Source organism: Anolis sagrei, chromosome 8 (assembly GCF_037176765.1).
Source record: "Anolis sagrei isolate rAnoSag1 chromosome 8, rAnoSag1.mat, whole genome shotgun sequence".
Classification (NCBI taxonomy): Eukaryota; Metazoa; Chordata; class Lepidosauria; order Squamata; family Dactyloidae; genus Anolis; species Anolis sagrei.
This window is the reverse complement of record NC_090028.1, coordinates 28605177-28623335: the sequence shown is the minus strand read 5'-3', so window position 1 is coordinate 28623335 and position 18159 is coordinate 28605177. Positions and strand designations below refer to the sequence as shown.

Sequence of the window (18159 nt, the reverse complement as noted above, 5' to 3'; positions counted from 1 at the left end):
TTTGATTACTCTGCCATATTTTGCCCTTTGCAGATCCTAGAAAGAAGGGATCACACAGCATGGGATTCCTCTGACCAAAACTCAGCCCGTTCCTAGCCTTACACGCCCTGAAGTTGAAAGAGGCAGCAACATTTTCTGGAATTAAGCAGGTCTTTTCTATAACAAACACGTAAAAGCTGGAGAAGGTGCTCAGAAAAACCTCATGAGACCCCAACCATATCGTAGTCTTCTCCTGAGGACTCTTATATGATTGGGAAGGATGCATTACATCCCAAAAGGTCAACAGGGGAGAACTAAGAAAAGGACAGGCTTCTAATAAAATGCACTTCTTGCAAGTGTCTCCTGGACTGCAAGGCACTGAACCCTATGAGCCCTTTCTCGTTCCAGAGTGTGGCTCCACTTGCTTCAGAGAGAGAAGCAGCAGGTGGACTGGAGGTATCAGGCACACCTGCCCTCTCTTGGCATACGGTGCCACGCCTGGCTAGAAATTTGCATCAAAGGCATGCCAGCACCTGCTCCTGTAATGCAGGGCTCCAAGGAGATTACCAGCAACCTGCCCTTTCCTCCCTGAAGAGCAATAGCTGCCCCTGAAGAACTGGAATCATGCTGCAACTCCAGAGCTGGGACTAGCCAGTGGGTTGAGGTCAGGCATGGGCAAACTTCGGCTCTCCGGGTGTTTGGACCATGGCTGTTAGGAATTGTAGGAGTTGAAGTCCAAAACATCTGGAAGGACAAAGTTTGGCCATGTTTGGTTTAGGCCAACCTGGGGGCCAGGACCCTTGGAAGGGTCACGAGGAGTGGTCAGAGGGGTTGCCAAAGACCAAACACAGTATTTTCTGTTGGTCATGGGGTTCTGTGTGGAAAGTTTGGCCCAATTCTATCATTGTTGGGGTTCAGAATGTTCTTTGATTGTAGTTGAACTATACATCCCAGCAACTACAACTCCCAAATCTCAAGGTATATTTCCCCCAAATTCCATCTGTGTTCATATTTGGCTGTATTGAGTGCTTGTGTCAAGTTTGGTCCAGATCCATCATTGTTTGAGTCCACAGTGCTCTGTGGATATAGGTGAACTATAACTCCCAAACTCAAGGTCAATGCCAACCTTCCAGTATTTTCTGTTGGTCATGGGAGTTCTGTGTGGCAAGCTTGGTTCATTTCCACTGTTGGTGGAGTTCAGAAAGCTCTTTGATTGTAGATGAACTATAAATCCCATGAACTACTACTCCCAAATGACAAAATCAACCCCTTGCAACTCCACCATTATTCAGATTTGGCCATATTGGGTATTTGTGCCAAATTTGGTCCAATGAATGAAAACACATCCTGCGCATGAGATATTTACATGACAATTCATAACAGTAGCAAAATGACAGTTATGAAGTAGCAATGTAAAATAATTTTATGTTTGAGGGGTCACCACAACATGAGTAACTGGATGAAAGGGTTGCAGCATTAGGGAGGTTGAGAAACACTGCTCTAAAGAGCAAAAGAGTAGCCTTGCAGTTCTCAGCTTCATTAACTTTAGTTTGCATTTATGCGAACTTTAAAAAATCAAATTATCTAACTCTGAAGCAATTACTTCTGCGCAAAAGTTAGGATGATGTATAAATGTGAGTGATTCATGGAACCTAGTATGACAAAATGCTAGAACAAAGGCGGTCATCTCGTAAAAATCATTGTACCAAGTTGGTAGCCAGCCATTTTTTGGTTTTTCATCACTTACATGGAATCTGATCAACAGAACGTGCTTGATACACTGAGGTTATTAGTTGTGCAAAATGCGCCTTGACCTTTAAAATGCCCAGTTATGGAGGCTTCCTGCGTTGAAAGCCACAAACAATGGGAAGAAAGGCAAGAACAAGTGCGCACCACCCTCTTTGTATCTGACAGGCTTGTCAGCTCTGGTAGACAAGCTGCCATTTATGCCTCTCTCTCTTTTATGCGCTGGAACAGTATGTTTTGCTTGGGGCCAGGAAGCATTGCTGTCTGGGGGCGGTTGTTCTTGGGGACTGGCGAGGAGAGAGACCGGAGGGGTGTTTTAAAGAGCGCCGGGAATCCGTCTGCAGCTTCAGCTGTTGAGAAGAGATGGCAAGACTGACTCTCTCCTGCTTCCCCCTGAAAGGAAGGAAGGAAGGAGTATTTTGGGAATAGTGGAAATTGCCATGTATGTTACAGTGGCATCGGGCAAGCCCCGTGGACATCAGTGCCGGAATAAAGCAATGGTGCCACGCCCTCCCCAGGTTGCTCTTTTTCCCAGCATCATTGATTGTGATACAGCTTCTTTTGGTGCTTTCTAGGCTTTGCTTCTCTCCCCAAGGATAAAAAATAATATTTCAGTTTTCTCATCACCTTTTTTGCGTCTGTGGCCTTTTATCCAGTGTTGGTCTGGGTCACGAAGGAAGGCCCTTTGGTCTAAATCAGTGGTTCTCTACCTTCCTAATGCTGCGACCCCTTAATACAGTTCCTTGTGTTGCGGTGACCCCCAACCATAACATTATTTTTGTTGCTACTTCAGAACTGTAATTTTGCTACTGTTATGAATCGTAATGTAAATATCTGATATGCAGGATGTGTTTTCATTCGCTGTACCAAATTTGACACAAATACCTGACACGCCCAAATTTGAATACTGGTGGAGTTTGGGAAAAACAGACTTTGACATTTGGGAGTTGTAGTTTCTGGAATTTATAGTTAACCTACAAAGAGCATTCTGAACCCCACCAACAATAGAATTGGGCCAGACTTCCCACACAAAACTCCCTTGACCAACAGAAAATATTGGAAGGGTTTGGTGGGCATTGACCTTGAGTTTGGGAGTGTGTGAACTCAACACTGTGAACTCAAACAATGATGGCTCTGGACTAAACTTGGCACAAACCCTCAATATGCCCAAATGTGAACACTGGGGAGTTTGGGGAAAATAGACCTTGACATTTGGGAGTTGTAGTTAATAGGATTTATTGTTCACCTACAATCAAAGAGCCCTCTGAACCCAACCCACAATGGATCTGCACCAAACTTGGTAGACTACCTACATGGCTAACATTGAATACTAGTGGGGTTGGGGCGGGCTGTGTTTGAATTCTGGGAGTTGTAGTTCACCAACACCAAAAAGGAAGAGAATGACAGGCGGAGAGATCTTCAGCCTTCTCTGCCAAAGAGGTTCTGATATGTTTTCTGGTGGTCTTTGACAACCCCTCTGAAACCCCCCTTGTGACGCCCCAGGGATCCTACCTTCCAGGTTGAGAAACACTGATTTAGAGAATACTAGGTTCCATGAAGCACTCAAATTTATACATCACCCTATCTTTTGTGCGGAAGTAATTGCTTCGGGGTTAGACAATACAATTTTTTTCGTTAGCGAATATAAATGCAAACTAAAATGAATGGAGATGAGGACTGCAAGACCCCTCTCTTGTTCTTTATAGAGTTTATTTTTGAGCGGTATTCCACACATTGTTATCATGTTTATAAAGTTTGTCCTTGAGTGGCATTCGCATTACAAAGGGAAGCCTTTCCCCGCTCACTTTCTCTGCCCTCTAAACTCCAGCGTTTGCTTTGCTAATCTGAACTTTTCTTTATTTTGCTCATTAAGTGGGACACAAAGAGCAGACAGGGCTTGGGAAAACTAATTCGAGATCCTGGGCTACAAAAGAGTAATTACTCCAAATTCATGGGGGTGGGAAATATGCCTTTCCTGCTCTTGCAAAGAAAGGGATGGGGACCACCCAGAGAGATGCAAGGGGCCGCCAGGCAACCCCTCCTTCACCTGGGGAAAAAGAGCGGGATGGTTGGTTGGTGTTCACACGGCTCCCATGAAAGGGAGAGTGCCTTGGCTCGGTCCCAGGAAGACACCAAGGAGGTGCCTCCCAACGCAAAATACTTTTCCAGCCGGGAAATAGCTTTTTCACTCCGTTTGCCAGCGGAAAGGAAAAGGGTAAAGAAAGGAGCAGCAGCAAGGGGGCTCAGGTTCCTTGGCTAGAAAAGGGGGTCTTAAGCTCCAACGTTTTGATCCAGGGACTCTTTGCTCCTCTGCAAGGAACATCAACACACTTCCAAAATGCATCATGCAAAAGTCCATGACTTCCCTAGAAAAATCAAGGACATACACAAGGCTTGCTTATTTTATTTTATTTTCACCCCCATCAAGCTCCCCTGAAGACGAAAATGAAGCCAGTTGAGCCTCCTGCTCTGGAGGTTTCTGGGAAGTGACAGTCAAGGCCTTCTCAAGCCCTGAGTCCCACCTCCTGGAAGACTTTCAGCACTTTGGAGGTCTCCAAATACAGCCTGGACTACAACCAACTGGGAAAGAAGGAATCCTTCTGGAGCCAGGCTTTGGTGGCCAGGTTTAGGCCTTCTTATCCTTGCATTGCAAAGTTATTATACCATCTATATAAATAAAAATGTAATGCTCATTTGTGAGATTAACGTAAGTCAAAAACCACCAGACAAATTGACACAAAATTTGGACACAATACACCTGTCAGGCCAACAAGTGACCATCTATATAAATAAAAATGTAACGTTAGTTTGTAGGATTAACATAACTCAGAAACCACTGGACGAATTGCCTCCAAATTTGGCTACAAGACACCTACTCAGCCAAGGAGTGACCATCACTAAAAAAAATTGATTTTGTCCTTTGGGAGTTGTAGTTGCTGGGATTTAAAGTTTACTTACAATCAAAAAGCATTCTCAACTCCACCAATGATGGAATTGAACCAAACGTGGCACACAGCACTCCCATGACAAACAGAAAACACTTGAAGGATTTGGTGGGCACTGACCTTGAGTTTGGGAGATGTAGTTCACCTACATCCAGAGAGCACTGTGGGCTCAAACAATGATGGATCTGGACCAAACTTGGCACTGATACTCAAAATGCCCAAATATGAACACAGATGGAGTTTGGGGGAAATAGACCTTGACATTTGGGAGTTGTAGATACTTAGATTTATAGTTCACCAACAATGAAAGAGCATTCTGAACCCCACGAATGACAGAATTGGGACAAATTTCCCACACAGAACCCCCATGACCAACAGAAAATACTTAAGGCCATCCAGTCCAAACCTCTTCACCGGGGCAAGAAAACGTAACCAAAGCCCTCCTGACAAAGAGCCATCCAGCCATAGATATAGATATATATATGATTCACACAGAGAGAGATATAGTTTCATAGATTTGAAAGAGACCCCTAAAGGACAATAATATGTTGCATGTTCCAGAGTAGACAAACCAGACAATCTCCACATCAACACTTACAAAGAAACAACAAGAAGTACTGTTTATCCACAAGCATCAAGACATTGCATATATTAGAAACCAACACTTTCTCATTACTTTATTTTCGAGATCACCAGACTGGGCCACAGCAACGTGTAGCAGGGGACGGCTAGTCTATATAAATAAAAATGTAACATTCGTTTGTGGGATTAACATAAGTCAAAAACCATTGGATAAATTGACACAAAATTTGGACACAAGACACCTGTCAGGCCAAGAAGTGATAATCACTCATAAAACACAGTGGAATGGACTTAAAAAGCAAAAAAAAAAAAAAAACCAAAAAAACCCCCCAACAAAATGATGCTACAGTGCATGCACAAAATGACTCCCCTTGGCAAACAAAACACACAATAGCATATCCACACTCTCTTCCGGACTACAGCTCCCAGCATCCCCTAGACCAGGCCCTTTAGGAGAGGAGGATGATCCAAGTGCACTGTTTCCAAGCTGCAAGCTTTCTTCTCCTTCGATTTCTTTGAGAGCATCCCAATCCCGGCATATTTCCAATTTCCTATTCCTGGACTGCAACTCTCAGCAATCCTCCAGATAGATAAGATCGATAGTTAGAGATAGGTAGGTAGATTGATCAAGAGGACTGTTGGGAGTTGCAGTCCAAGAAAAGGTAGAGAAGGAAGAAAGGGGAGAAAGGGGAACAGAAAGAAAAGGGGGGAAGGAAAGAGAGAGGAAGAGAAGGAAGGAAGGAGAGAATGAAAGAAAAAAAGTGAAGGAAAGAGGGAAGGAAGGAAGGGAGAGAAAGAAAGGAGGAGAGAAGGTTGGCCAGAGCAACATGCTAGTTATTTAATATATTTTAAAAATAATACCAGTTTGTTTTTGTCAATCTTTACTTTACTGGGATTACAGTATATTTATTTTCTTTCTGGCAGAAGAGGGTCGGACTAGATGGCTCTTTGGGGGTCCCTTCTGACTCTAGGAGTCTTTAATGCTATATCCCAGGCATGGACCAACTTCAGCCCTTCGGGTGTTTTGGACTTCAAGTCCCACAATTCCTTATAGCCTATTGACTGTTACGAATTGTGGGACTTGAAGTCCAAAATGCCTGGGGAACTAAAGTTTGCCTGTGTCTGCTATAGCACTATTTCTCCATAAAGCTGCTAATGTCTATGAAACTGGATGGCCACCTGTTGGGAAGGCTTGAATGGTGTCTTCCTGCTTGGCAGAAAGGTGTTGGGCTGGATGTCCCTTGGAAGGGTCTCCTCTGATTCTATGCATCTACCCACCTACCCATTTAACACCTATCTGCTTTAGGGGCTTGGAGTCTCTTCTGACTAGAATTCTATCTATCCATCCATCCATGGCCATCTTTGGCTGAATTGCCATCTGTTGGGGAGATCGAATGGTGCCCTCCTGCATGGACTGGATGGCTTTTGGGGGTCACTTTTAGAACTAAAGAATTCTAGAATGTAAGCATTGCTCTCTCTCTCTCTCTTTCAGTCACACCTTTGGTTGGATGGCTATCTGTCAGGAGGGCTTGGATGGTGCCCTCCTCCCTGGCAGAAAGAAGTGGGTTGGGCTGGATGGCCCTTGGATGGGTCTCTTCCAACCCTATGCATGTATCTATCTACTTTAGGGCTGGATGTAATTAGGATTCTGCCTGCCTGTCTTAGGGAGCTGAACTGAATAGTCCTTGGGATGTCTTCAGACTCTATGCATCCATCTATCTATCTATCTATTTATTTATTTATTTACCTACCTACCTATTTTGGGGGGTTGGAATGGATGGCCTTTGGGGGCCCCTTCTGATCCTAGGATATACCTAGCATCTCTCTCTCACTCTCTATCATATTTATTGCTCTCTTATCTTTAGACTCTATGTATTGTGGGGGGTTGGTGGCCTTTGGGGGCTCCTTCCGATTCTAGGATATACCTAGGATCTCTCTCTTGCTCTCTATCACATCTATGGCCATTTGATATCTAGCTGAATGGCCATCTGTTGAGAGGGTTTGGATGGTGTCCTCCTGCCTAGCAGAAAGAAGAAGCGGTCTGGAGTGGATGGGTCTCTTCTGACTCTATTGTCCACCTCACTTCTTCTTTCTGCTATGCAGGAGGATACCATTCAAACCCTCTCAACAGATGACCATTCAGCCAGTTAGGAGGGCCATACATGTGGATTCAGATAACCCAGTTCAACGCAGATATTGTGGGATTTTCTGCCTTGATGTACTGAAATATAGAGCTGTGCGGAAGGGCCCTCAGGGAGCTGAATTACATAATCCTTGTGGTATCTTCAGACTCTATCTGCACCTATCTACCTACTTTTGGGGATTGGAATGGGTGGCCTTTGGGGGGCCCTTCCCAACCCTAGGATTTGAGGATATATCTAGCACAGGCCTGGGCCAACTTGGGCCCTCCAGGAGTTTTAGATAAAGTCCAAAACACCTGGAGGGCCAAAGTTGGCCCAGGCCTGTTCTAGCCTCTCTCTATCTCTCTTGCAATCAAATCTACGGCCCTCTTAGGGTTGGATGGCTGTCTATCGGGAGGGTTTGGATGGCTGTCTATCGGGAGGGTTTGGATGACTGTCTATCGGGAGGGCTTGGACTGGATGACCCTTGGGGATATATCTCACAATTACATCTTTGTCTGGGTGGCCATCTGTCAAGAGGGTTTGGATGGTGTCTTCCTATACAGCAGGACTGGATGACCCCTGGGGATATATATCAATTACATCTGTGGCTGGATGGCCATCTCTCGAGAGGGTTTGGATAATGTCTACCTATATAACAGAATGGGCTTGGACTTGATGACCCTTGGGACACACACACACACACACACACACATATATATAGAGAGAGGGATTTTTGTCTGGATGGCCATCTATCGGGAGGGTTTGGATGGTGTCTTCCTATAGAGCAGAATGGGCTTTAGTCTTGATGACTCTTGGGGGATACACACATATCACAATAACATCTTTGGCTGGAGTTGGAAAGGCACCCCAAAGGCCATCCAGTCCAGCCCACTTTTTTTCTGCCAGGCATCATCCAAACCCTTCCAACAAATGGCCATACCAGCCACAGATGTCATTGATATCCCCCAAGGGTCATCCAGTCCAAGCCAATTTTCCTGTATAGGAAGACACCATACAAACACTCCCAACAGATGGCCATCCAGCCAAAGATGTTATTGTGATATGTGTGTATCACATCTTTGGCAGGATGGCCACCTGTCGGGAGAGTTTGTATGTTGTCTTCCAATAAAGGAGAATGGGCTTGGACTGGATGACCCTTGGGGGATATCAATGACATCTTTGGCTTGATGGCCATCTGTTGGGAGGGTTTGTATGGTGTCTTCCTATACAGCGGAATGGGCTTGGACTGGATGACCCTTGGGGGGGGGGTATACATACATACATATATATATATATATATATATATATACATATCTCAATTACATCTGTGGCTGGATGGCCATCTGCTGAGAGGATTTGGATAGTATCTTCCTATAGAGCAGTATGGGTTTGGACTTGATGACCCCTGGGGTGTGTGTGTATGTGTGTATATATATATACACACACACATATCTCAATTACATCTGTGGCTGGATGGCCATCTGTTGAGAGGGTTTGGATGGTTTCTACCTATATAGCAGAACGGGCTTGGAACGGATGACCCTTGGGGGATATCAATGACATCTTTGGCTGGATAGCCATCTGTCGGGAGGGATTTGACGGTGTCTTCCTATAGAGCAGAATGGGCTTGGCCTTGATGACCACTGGGGGGTACACGCACATACATACATATGCATCAATGACATCTGTGGGTGGATGGCCATATGTCGGGGGGGGGGGGGGTTTGAATGATGCCTGGCAGAAAAAAAGTGGGCTGGACTGGATGGCCTTTGGGGTGCCTGTATGATATAAGCATCTCTCTCTCCCTATCCAACTCAGTGACATCTTTGGCTAGATGGCCATCTGTTGGGAGGGTTTGTATGTTGTCTTCCTATATAGGAGAATGGGTTTGGACTGGATGACCCTTGGGGGATATCAATGACATCTTTGGCTGAGTGGCCATCTGTCAGGAGGGTTTGTATGGTGTCTTCCTATACAGATGAATGGCTTGGACTGGATGACCCTTGAGCGATATCAATGACATCTTTGGCTGGATGGCCATCTGTCGGGAGGGTTTGTATGGTGTCTTCCTATAGAGTAGAATGGGCTTGGACTGGATGATCCTTAGGGGATATCAATGACATCCTTGACTGGATGGCCATCTGTCGGAGGGGTTTCATGGTGTCTTTCTATAGAGTAGAATGGGCTTGGACTGGATGCCCCTTGGGGGATATCAACGACATCTTTGGCTGGATGGCCATCTGTCGGGAGGGTTTGTATGGTGTCTTCCTATAGAGTAGAATGGGCTTGGACTGGATGATCCCTGGGGGATATCAATGACATCTTTGGCTGGATGGCCATCTGTCAGGAGGGTTTGTATGTTGTCTTCCTATATAGAAGAATGGGCTTGGACTGGATGCCCCTTGGGGGATATCAATGACATCTTTGGCTGGATGGCCATCTGTCAGGAGGGTTTGTATAGTGTCTTCCTATACAGATGAATGGGTTTGGACTGGATGCCCCTTGGGGGATATCAACGACATCTTTGGCTGAATGGCCATCTGTCGGGAGGGTTTGTATGGTGTCTTCCTATAGAGTAGAATGGGCTTGGACTAGATGACCCTTGGGGGATATCAATGACATCTTTGGCTGGATGGCCATCTGTTGGGAGGGTTTGTATGGTGTCTTCCAATATAGGAGAATGGGCTTGGACTGGATGCTCCTTGGGGGATAACAACGACATCTTTGGCTGGATGGTCATCTGTCGGGAGGGTTTGGATGATGCCTGGCAGAAAAAGTGGGCTGGACTGGATGGCCTTTGGGGTGCCTCTATGAGAAAAGCATCTCTCTCTCTCTATCTCAGTGACATCTCTGGTTGGCTGGCCATCTGTCGGGAGGGTTTGGTTAGGAATGGTGGGAGCTGAAGTCCCAAACCCGCGAAGGGAAGGCCCAGGTCGTCCCAGGCCGGCTCTCGGGGCTCACCTTCGAGGAGGACCTCCCTCCCGGCGCGCTTGAGGGCCTGCACGGCCTGGTCGTGGGTGGCCTCCCGGAGGTCGACGCCGTTGACGGAGAGGATGGCGTCCCCGAGGCGCAGAGCTCCGCTCCGCTCGGCTGCCAGCCCGGGGAAGATGCGCGAGATGAGCACGGGCATGCGGTTCTCGCGCCCGCCCTTGATGCTGATGCCCAGCCCGCCGGCCTCGGCCTTGACCACCCGCACGCGGCGCACCCCCGGCGGCGGAGAAGGCAGGAGCGGCGGGGAGCCCGGCGAGGAGGGCGGAGAAGCCGAGGCGGCCCCTCGCAGCTCCGGAGAGCTGGACCCGGCCTCGCTGCGCCGCCCAACTCCGGGGCTGCCCCACTCGGAGCCGTTCGGGAGGCCGTTCAGCGGCGGCTCCGGCTCCGAGCTGAGGATCAAGGCCTCGCCGCTCAGCTCGGCCAGCGCCCGCACCCAGCAGCGCTCGCGGAGCAGCACCTCCACCAGGCCGGCCTTGCACGCCCGCGTCCACACCGCCATCGGGGGAGCCGAGCGTCGCGCGTCCTTCTCCCGCCGTAGCTCGACTCAGACTGAGCCGGCGTCTCTCAGGAGAAAGGGGAGGGGTCTCCTCGGAGATGGCCCATTGGCTGAGAGGCAAAAGAGGCGTGGCCTCTCAGGCTGAGAAAAGGGGAGGGGCCTTATCCGAAGCGTCCCATTGGATGTCAAGGAAAAGAGAGGCGGGGCATAGTTAAAAGTTGGAGGGGAGGGGAACGAAAAGGGGCGGGGCCTCCACTACAAAGTCCCAAGTGAGGGAGAGGCGGGAGGAGGAGGGAACTAAGGCTGAGAAAAGGGGCGGGGCCTCATCCACACCGTCCCATTGGGCGACAAGGAAGAGAGAGACGGGGCATAGTTAAACCCCCGCGTTGGAATGGAGGGGAAAGAAAAGGGGCGGGGCCTCCGCTACAAAGTCCCATTGGTGCCAAGTAAGGAGAGGCGGGGCCTAGTCAAACGAGGGAACCTTAAAGGGGCGGGGCTTGAGCCACAGCCTCTATTGGGTGCCACTGAAGGGAGAGGCGGGGCCTAGCCCAAAGCCCGCGTTGGAGGAGAGGGAACAGAAAAGGGGAGGAGCCGCAGCCACAGAGTCCGATTGGCTGCTAAGGAAGGGAGAGGCGGGACCTGAGTTGGAAGGGGAGGCAACCGAAAAAGGAAAAGGGGCGGGGCAACTAAGGAGGAAACCCATTGGCTGGGAGGGAAAGGAGGCGGGGTGAGAAAGAGGGAGGAGCCTCACCCTTTGGGAGGCGGGGCGATAAGAAAGGGGCGTGGTCTCCTGGAGAAGACAAGGGAGGGAAAAGAGGAAGGAGCCTCATTGGCTGTAATGCTAGAGGAGGACAATAGATGGGAGGGGCTAATTCAGAATGGGGAGGAGCAAGAGGAAAGAGGCGGGGCCTGGCTAGGTAAAGGGGCGCGGGCACATCTTAACACCTCTCAACAAAAGATTTTCCCAGGCTCAGCCAGGCCTTCAAATGCTAATGAAGGTAGTCAGTTGAAACATTCACACCTAGCTCCAGCAGGGAAGAGCTCCTTGCCCCACCCCAGCCATTTCACAGATATATAAACCCATTGTCCTATTTCCAACAGACCTCACTACCTCTGAGGATGCTTGCCATAGATGCAGGCGAAACGTCAGGAGAAATGCCTCTAGAACATGGCCCAATAGCCCGAAAAAACCCACAAGAACCTAGTGATTCCAGCCATGAAAGCCTTCGACAATACGTTTAATCTGTTTATATCAGTGTTTCTCCACCTTCCTAATGCTGCGACCCCTTAATACAGTTCCTCATGTTGTGGTGACCCCCAACCATAACATTATTTTGCTACTTCATAACTGTAATTTTGCTCCTGTTATGAATGGTAATGCAATTATCTGATAAGCAGGATGTTTTTTTCACTATATCCAATTTGGCACAAATATCCGACATGCCCAAATTTGAATAGTGGTGGGATTGGGAGGAGGGGGGATTGATTGATTTTGTTATTTGGGCGTTCGAGTTGTTGGGATTTATAGTTCACCTACAATCTGAACTCCAACAATAATTGAATTGAACCAAACTTGGCACACAGAGGCCGCCCTAGGTAATTTTGGATGGTAAGCAAACAGTAATTTGCCCCCCCCCCCCAACCAATCACTGATATATATTTTCTGTTTGTCGTGGGAGTTCTGTGTGCCATATTTGGTTCAATTCCATCATTGGTGGAATTCAGAATGCTCTTTGATTGTAGGTGAACTATACATCCCAGTAACTACAACTCACATATGTCAAGGACTATTTTCCCCCTAGAGCACCCCTGGGCAAAATCAACTATACTGCAAATGCTTACTTTGCGTAATGGTTGAGCCGCCCCTGTTGGCACACAAAACTCCCATGGCCAACAGAAAACATTGGAAGGGTTTGGTGGGCATTGACCTTGAGTCTGGAGTTGTAGTTCACCTCCAGACAGCACTGTGGACTCAAACAATGGTGGATCTGGACCAAACTCTACATGAATACTCAATATGCCCAAATGTGAACACTGGTGGAGTTTGGGGAAATATACCTTGGCATTTTGGAGTTGCAGTTGTGGGATTTATAGTTCACCTTCAATTAAAGAGCATTCTGAACCCTACAAAGTATAGAATTGGGCCAAACTTCTTATACAGAACCCCCATGACCAACAGAAAATACTGTGTTTCCTGACGGGCTTTGGCGACCCCTCTCACAGCCCCTGGTGACCCCCTCAGGGGTCCCGACCCCCAGGTTGAGAACCACTGGCTTATATGAACTAGGTGTTGCCAATATCAAGCAGGTAACAGGTAAACCCCCGGTGCCACAGTGGGTTAAAGCACCGAGCTGCTGAACTTGCTGATCAAAAGGTCACAGGTTCGAATCTGGGGAGCGGCGTGAGCTCCCGCTGTTAACCCCAGCTTCTGCTAACCTAGCAGTTTGAAAACATGCAAATGTGAGTAGATCAATAGGTACTGCTCCGGCAGGAAGGGAACAGTGCTCCATGCAGTCATGCAGGCCACATGACTTTAGAAGTGTCTACGGACAACACCAGCTCTTCAGCTTAGAAATTGGGATGAGCACCAACTCCCCAGAGTCGGACACAACTGGACTTAATGTCAGGGAAAACATTTACCATTACCTAACAGGTAAACATTATTATTATTAGAAACACAACAAGATCACTCTGCTGGCTGTTGTATTGGATCACACGTCGGACCCTTCCCAAGTGTCTAGGACTGTGTGATGTATCAGCGAATAATGCATGCAGATCCAAGTAGGGTAGCCTTTTGCAGCTGACAGATGGTAATTTTGTCAGCACTGATTGTTTTTAAGTGTAGGCCAAGGTCTTTAGGCACTGCACCCAGTGTGCCAATCACCACTGAGATCACATTTACTGGCTTGTCCAAGTCTTTGCAAAATTATTATTATTATTATTTTACTGACACAGTATGTAACAGCAAATTAGATCTATTTGCTGGATTTCATGTCACAAAATCACAAGTCGAACACTTCCCATGTGTCTAGGAATGTGTGATGCATTTACGAATGAGGCGTGCAGATCCAAGTAAGGTGGCCTTTTGCAGATCATGATTTCGTCATTTATTATTATTATTATTATTATTATTATTATTATTATTATTGTGGGATTGCTTTTTGTCCCATTGAATGTCCTCAAGTGCCTCTCAGGGCACAGAGAAGGCAGGATTTGACCCCTGATTTGATCTTTGATCTCGCAGCGTGAGGTCCAGCAGCCAGAGCTTTGCTGCTGATCCTCGGGACAAGGAGGAAACGGCCTATTTTTAATTCTGAAGGCTATGTAATCGTCCGGCCTCCTGAGGACATCTCCTTAAAGGAGGGAAGAGACACCATTTAATGCTCTTGAGCAGGAAGGGATCCCGCCTGGGCCTTGGAGCCACTTCTAAAAGAGGAAAAGTAGCATATAAATACAATTATATACCTGGTCAATTTCAAATCCTATTACTACTGTATTTCAATCTTTGTTCCACATATTTTAATATATGTATTTTATGGTAATGTGTTTTCATATGTGCATTGTATGTGTTTTATGGTGCTGCGTTTATTGTATTTATTACCCACATCATTTAATGAGGGTAATGTTCCACCATTACTTACTTACTTACTTAATTAATTAATTGAAACACAAGATTAGTACACAGCAAACAAGATCGCTCTTCTGGCTGTTTTATTGGATCATCCAAATGTCTAGGACTGTGTGATATTATCAGCGAACAATGTGTGCTAATCCCAGTAAGGTGGCCTTTTGCAGATGGCAGATAATGATTTTGTGAGCTCCAATTGTGCTTAAGTGCAGGCCAAGGTCTTTAGGCACTGCACCCAGTGTGCCAATCACCAGTGGGACCACCTTGACTGGCTTGTGCCAGTCTTTGCAGTTTGATCTTTAAATCCTCGTTTTGTGTCAGCTTTTCCAGTTGTTTCTCTTCAATCCTGCTGTCGCCTGGGATTACAACATCGACGATCCATACTTGTGAGGTCAGGAGTATTATTATTATTATTACTGGGCCCCTGGCGGCGCAGTGGGTTAAACCCTTGTGCCAGCAGGAGTGCTGACTGACAGGTCAGAGGTTCGAATCCCTGGGAGAGTGGGTTGAGCTCTCTCTGTCAGCTCCAGCTCTCCAAGCCTCCCACAAGGATGGTTAAACATCAAAACATCCTGGCGTTCCCCTGGACAACGTCCTCCTCCTCCTCCTCCTCCTTAAAACACAGAACATGTCACTTTTTTTAAAAAAAAAATGAAATTTCAAAAACACATAATGCAAATAGTAACACTTAAAAGTAAAATCACTCAAACCTATTGCTATTTTTATTATATGCATTTATACCTTGCTTTATTTCCCGCGAAGGTGACTCAGTGCCCTTCCAGAAAGGCCCTATATCCTAGGATCTGATCCCAAGTTTTCTGCTTTAAATTGGATTATATGTGTCCAAACTGCCAGAGAATCTGGGATAAACAGAAAACCTGGGATCAGATCCTCAGATATAGGGCCTGTCTGGAAGGGCCCTCAAAGTGGCGATTAAAATAATAAAAATCCCATTATTATTATTATTATTATTATTATTATTATTATTTGAAACACAACAAGATGAGTCTACAGCAGACACTCTGTTGGCTGTTGTATTGGATCACACGTTGGACCCTTCCCAAGTGTCTAGGACTATGTGATGTACCAGCGAATAATATGTGCAGATCCCAGTAGGGTGGCCTTTTGCAGCTGACAGATGATTTTTTTCAGCACTGATTCTGCTTAAGTGCAGGCCAAAGTCCTTAGGCACTGCACCCAGTGTACCGATCACCACTGGGACCACCTTGACTGGCTTGTGCCAGAGTCTTTGCAGTTCGATTGTTAAATCCTCATATCGTGTCAGCTTTTCCAGTTGTTTCTCTTCAATCCTGCTGTCGCCTGGGATTGCGACATTGACAATCCATACTTTGTTTTTTAACACGATTATGAGGTCAGGAGTATTATGCTCCAAAACTCTGTCAGTCTGAGTTTGGAAGTCTCAGAGTAGCTTGACGTGTTCATTCTCTGTAACCTTTTCCTGCTTGTGATCCCACCAGTTCTTTGTCACAGGCAGATGGTGTTTGTGGCACAAGTTCCAAAGATTTTCTGAGCAATGGTGTTATGCCTTTGTTTGTAGTCAGTCTGCGTGATCTTCTTGCAGCAGGTTAAACCCCTGTGCCGGCAGGACTGAAGATCGACAGGTCGCAGGTTCGAATCCGGGGAGAGGAGGATGAGCTCCCTCTATCAGCTCCAACTCCTCATGCGGGGACATGAGAGAAGTCTCCCACAAGGATGAAAAAAACATCAAATCATCCAGGCGTCCCCTGGGCAACATCCTTGCAGACGACCAATTCTCTCACACCAGAAGCGACTTGACACGACAAAAAGAAAAAAGTAACCAAGGATGTGATCTATTGTTTCATCTGCTTCCTTGCTTACGTCTCGCTTTTATCTCTTGATTGTGATGCAAAGTGGCTCACAACATAAAAGCTGGAACAGAACCCAACACAATTTATAAACCACAGCATACAAATATTTTTAAAAAACTAAAAAAAGTGAATGAAAATAACTGAAAACATTTAAGAACCTGTTAAAATAATCAAAATGCCATGCAAAATAGCCCTCGGATGGGAGCAATTCTGGTCTGCTTCAAAATGGGCTGCAATCGCAATAAATACATTGTAAAGGCATTTTGCACATGAGCGATGGGAATGGTTCCAGGTGGTTTTTGTTGCCTCTGTTGACAAGGCCTTTTCCCAGCCTTCCTCTATTTGAAAAGGGAAACTTTGTTATGGAATAGCAGGATATTTATTTCACTTCAAACGTCCCTCCTGTGAATCTGGTTTTGGTTTGACTCAAAAAATGTCCATCGCAAGGCTGCCTTTTCCAGCAAGTGCCAAAACAAATACATCAAGAGGAGCATTTTTGCTGCAAAACATGAGATTCCCCAGGCAGCCAAGAAAAGATAATTTGGAAGAAAACACGAGGGAGGAAGAAAGGAGATGGAAAGGGAGAGCTATTTATTTGCATCATTCCGATTGCAACACAAAAGACTTTACGCTGCAACGTTTTGCAACACTTTCTCAAAAATGCATTATTTAAAATAAGTCCTGCATCAACATCTTCTAAGGATCCTGGAAGGGCCAATTCGGCATTTCTGGAACAACGTGACATCGAAGCCAAGGGTTTGTCTTCCCTCCCTACCGCTTCCATTATTCCTGGCAGATGGGGCTGGAACCAGTTGGTCCAGTCCAGTAGTCAAGGAACCTGTTTGGAAATTGCTGGGAGCAGGAAAACATATATGTGCATGTATGTATTTTATAAGAGATCCCAAGGAGATCGGTAGACATTCCCAGAGTGTAAGGCTGGATTCTGCAGTGTCATAGAATGCAATCCGAAACTGAAGTATTTGCCCAATGTGAACCCACAGATTGTAGCTTAACTGCATCATATGAGTCTACACGAGGCCTGGATGAAGTTTGGCTCTTCCTCTGGGTGTTTTGGACTGCAACTCCCACAATTCCTAACAGCCTCAGGCCCCTTCCTTTTTCCCCCTCAGCTGCTTAAGCGTCCAACATGTGATAAAATACAAAAGCCAGCACAGTGATCTTGTTTGCTGTGGACTTATTTTGTTGTGTATCACATAACAACAACAACAACAACAGCCCATTGATGTTGGATAAGCAAGACTCTACCATAATAATAATAATAATAATAATAATCATCATCATCATCATCATCATCATCGGCATAACACCATTGCTCAGATGATTAATTGGAACTTGTGCCACAAATACCATCTACCTGCGACAAAGAACTGGTGGGATCACAAGCCGTAAAATGTTACAGAGAATGAACACGTCAAGCTACTCTGGGACTTCTGAATTCACACAGGCAGAGTTTTGGAGCACAATACTCCTGACCTCACAATCGTGTTAAAAAACAAAGTATGGATCGTCGATGTTGCAATCCCAGGCGACAGCAGGATTGAAGAGAAACAACTGGAAAAGCTGATACGATATGAAGATTTAAAAATCGAACTACAAAGACTCTGGCACAATCCAGTAAAGGTGGTCCCAGTGGTGATTGGCACACTGGGTGCAGTGCCTAAAGACCTTGGTCTGCACTTAAACACAATCGGCACTGACAAAATTACCACCTGCCAGCTACAGAAGGCGACCTTACTGAGATCTGCATGCATTATTCGCCAATACATCACACAGTCCTAGACACTTGGGAAGTGTCCGA

General features: G+C 46.3%; 1 protein-coding gene across 1 annotated transcript in view; it reads right to left on the bottom strand.

The window, feature by feature from the left end:
- The window catches only part of SNTB2 (syntrophin beta 2), a 37763-nt gene extending 26855 nt beyond the window's left edge, over window positions 1–10908 (bottom strand). Inside the window, exon 1 of the mRNA XM_060788058.2 lies at window positions 10337–10908. Within this exon, the coding sequence (XP_060644041.2) occupies window positions 10337–10865 (529 nt within the window). The 5' untranslated portion in view covers window positions 10866–10908. The remainder of the gene's footprint in view (window positions 1–10336) is intronic.
- Window positions 10909–18159: the final 7251 nt, after the last annotated feature.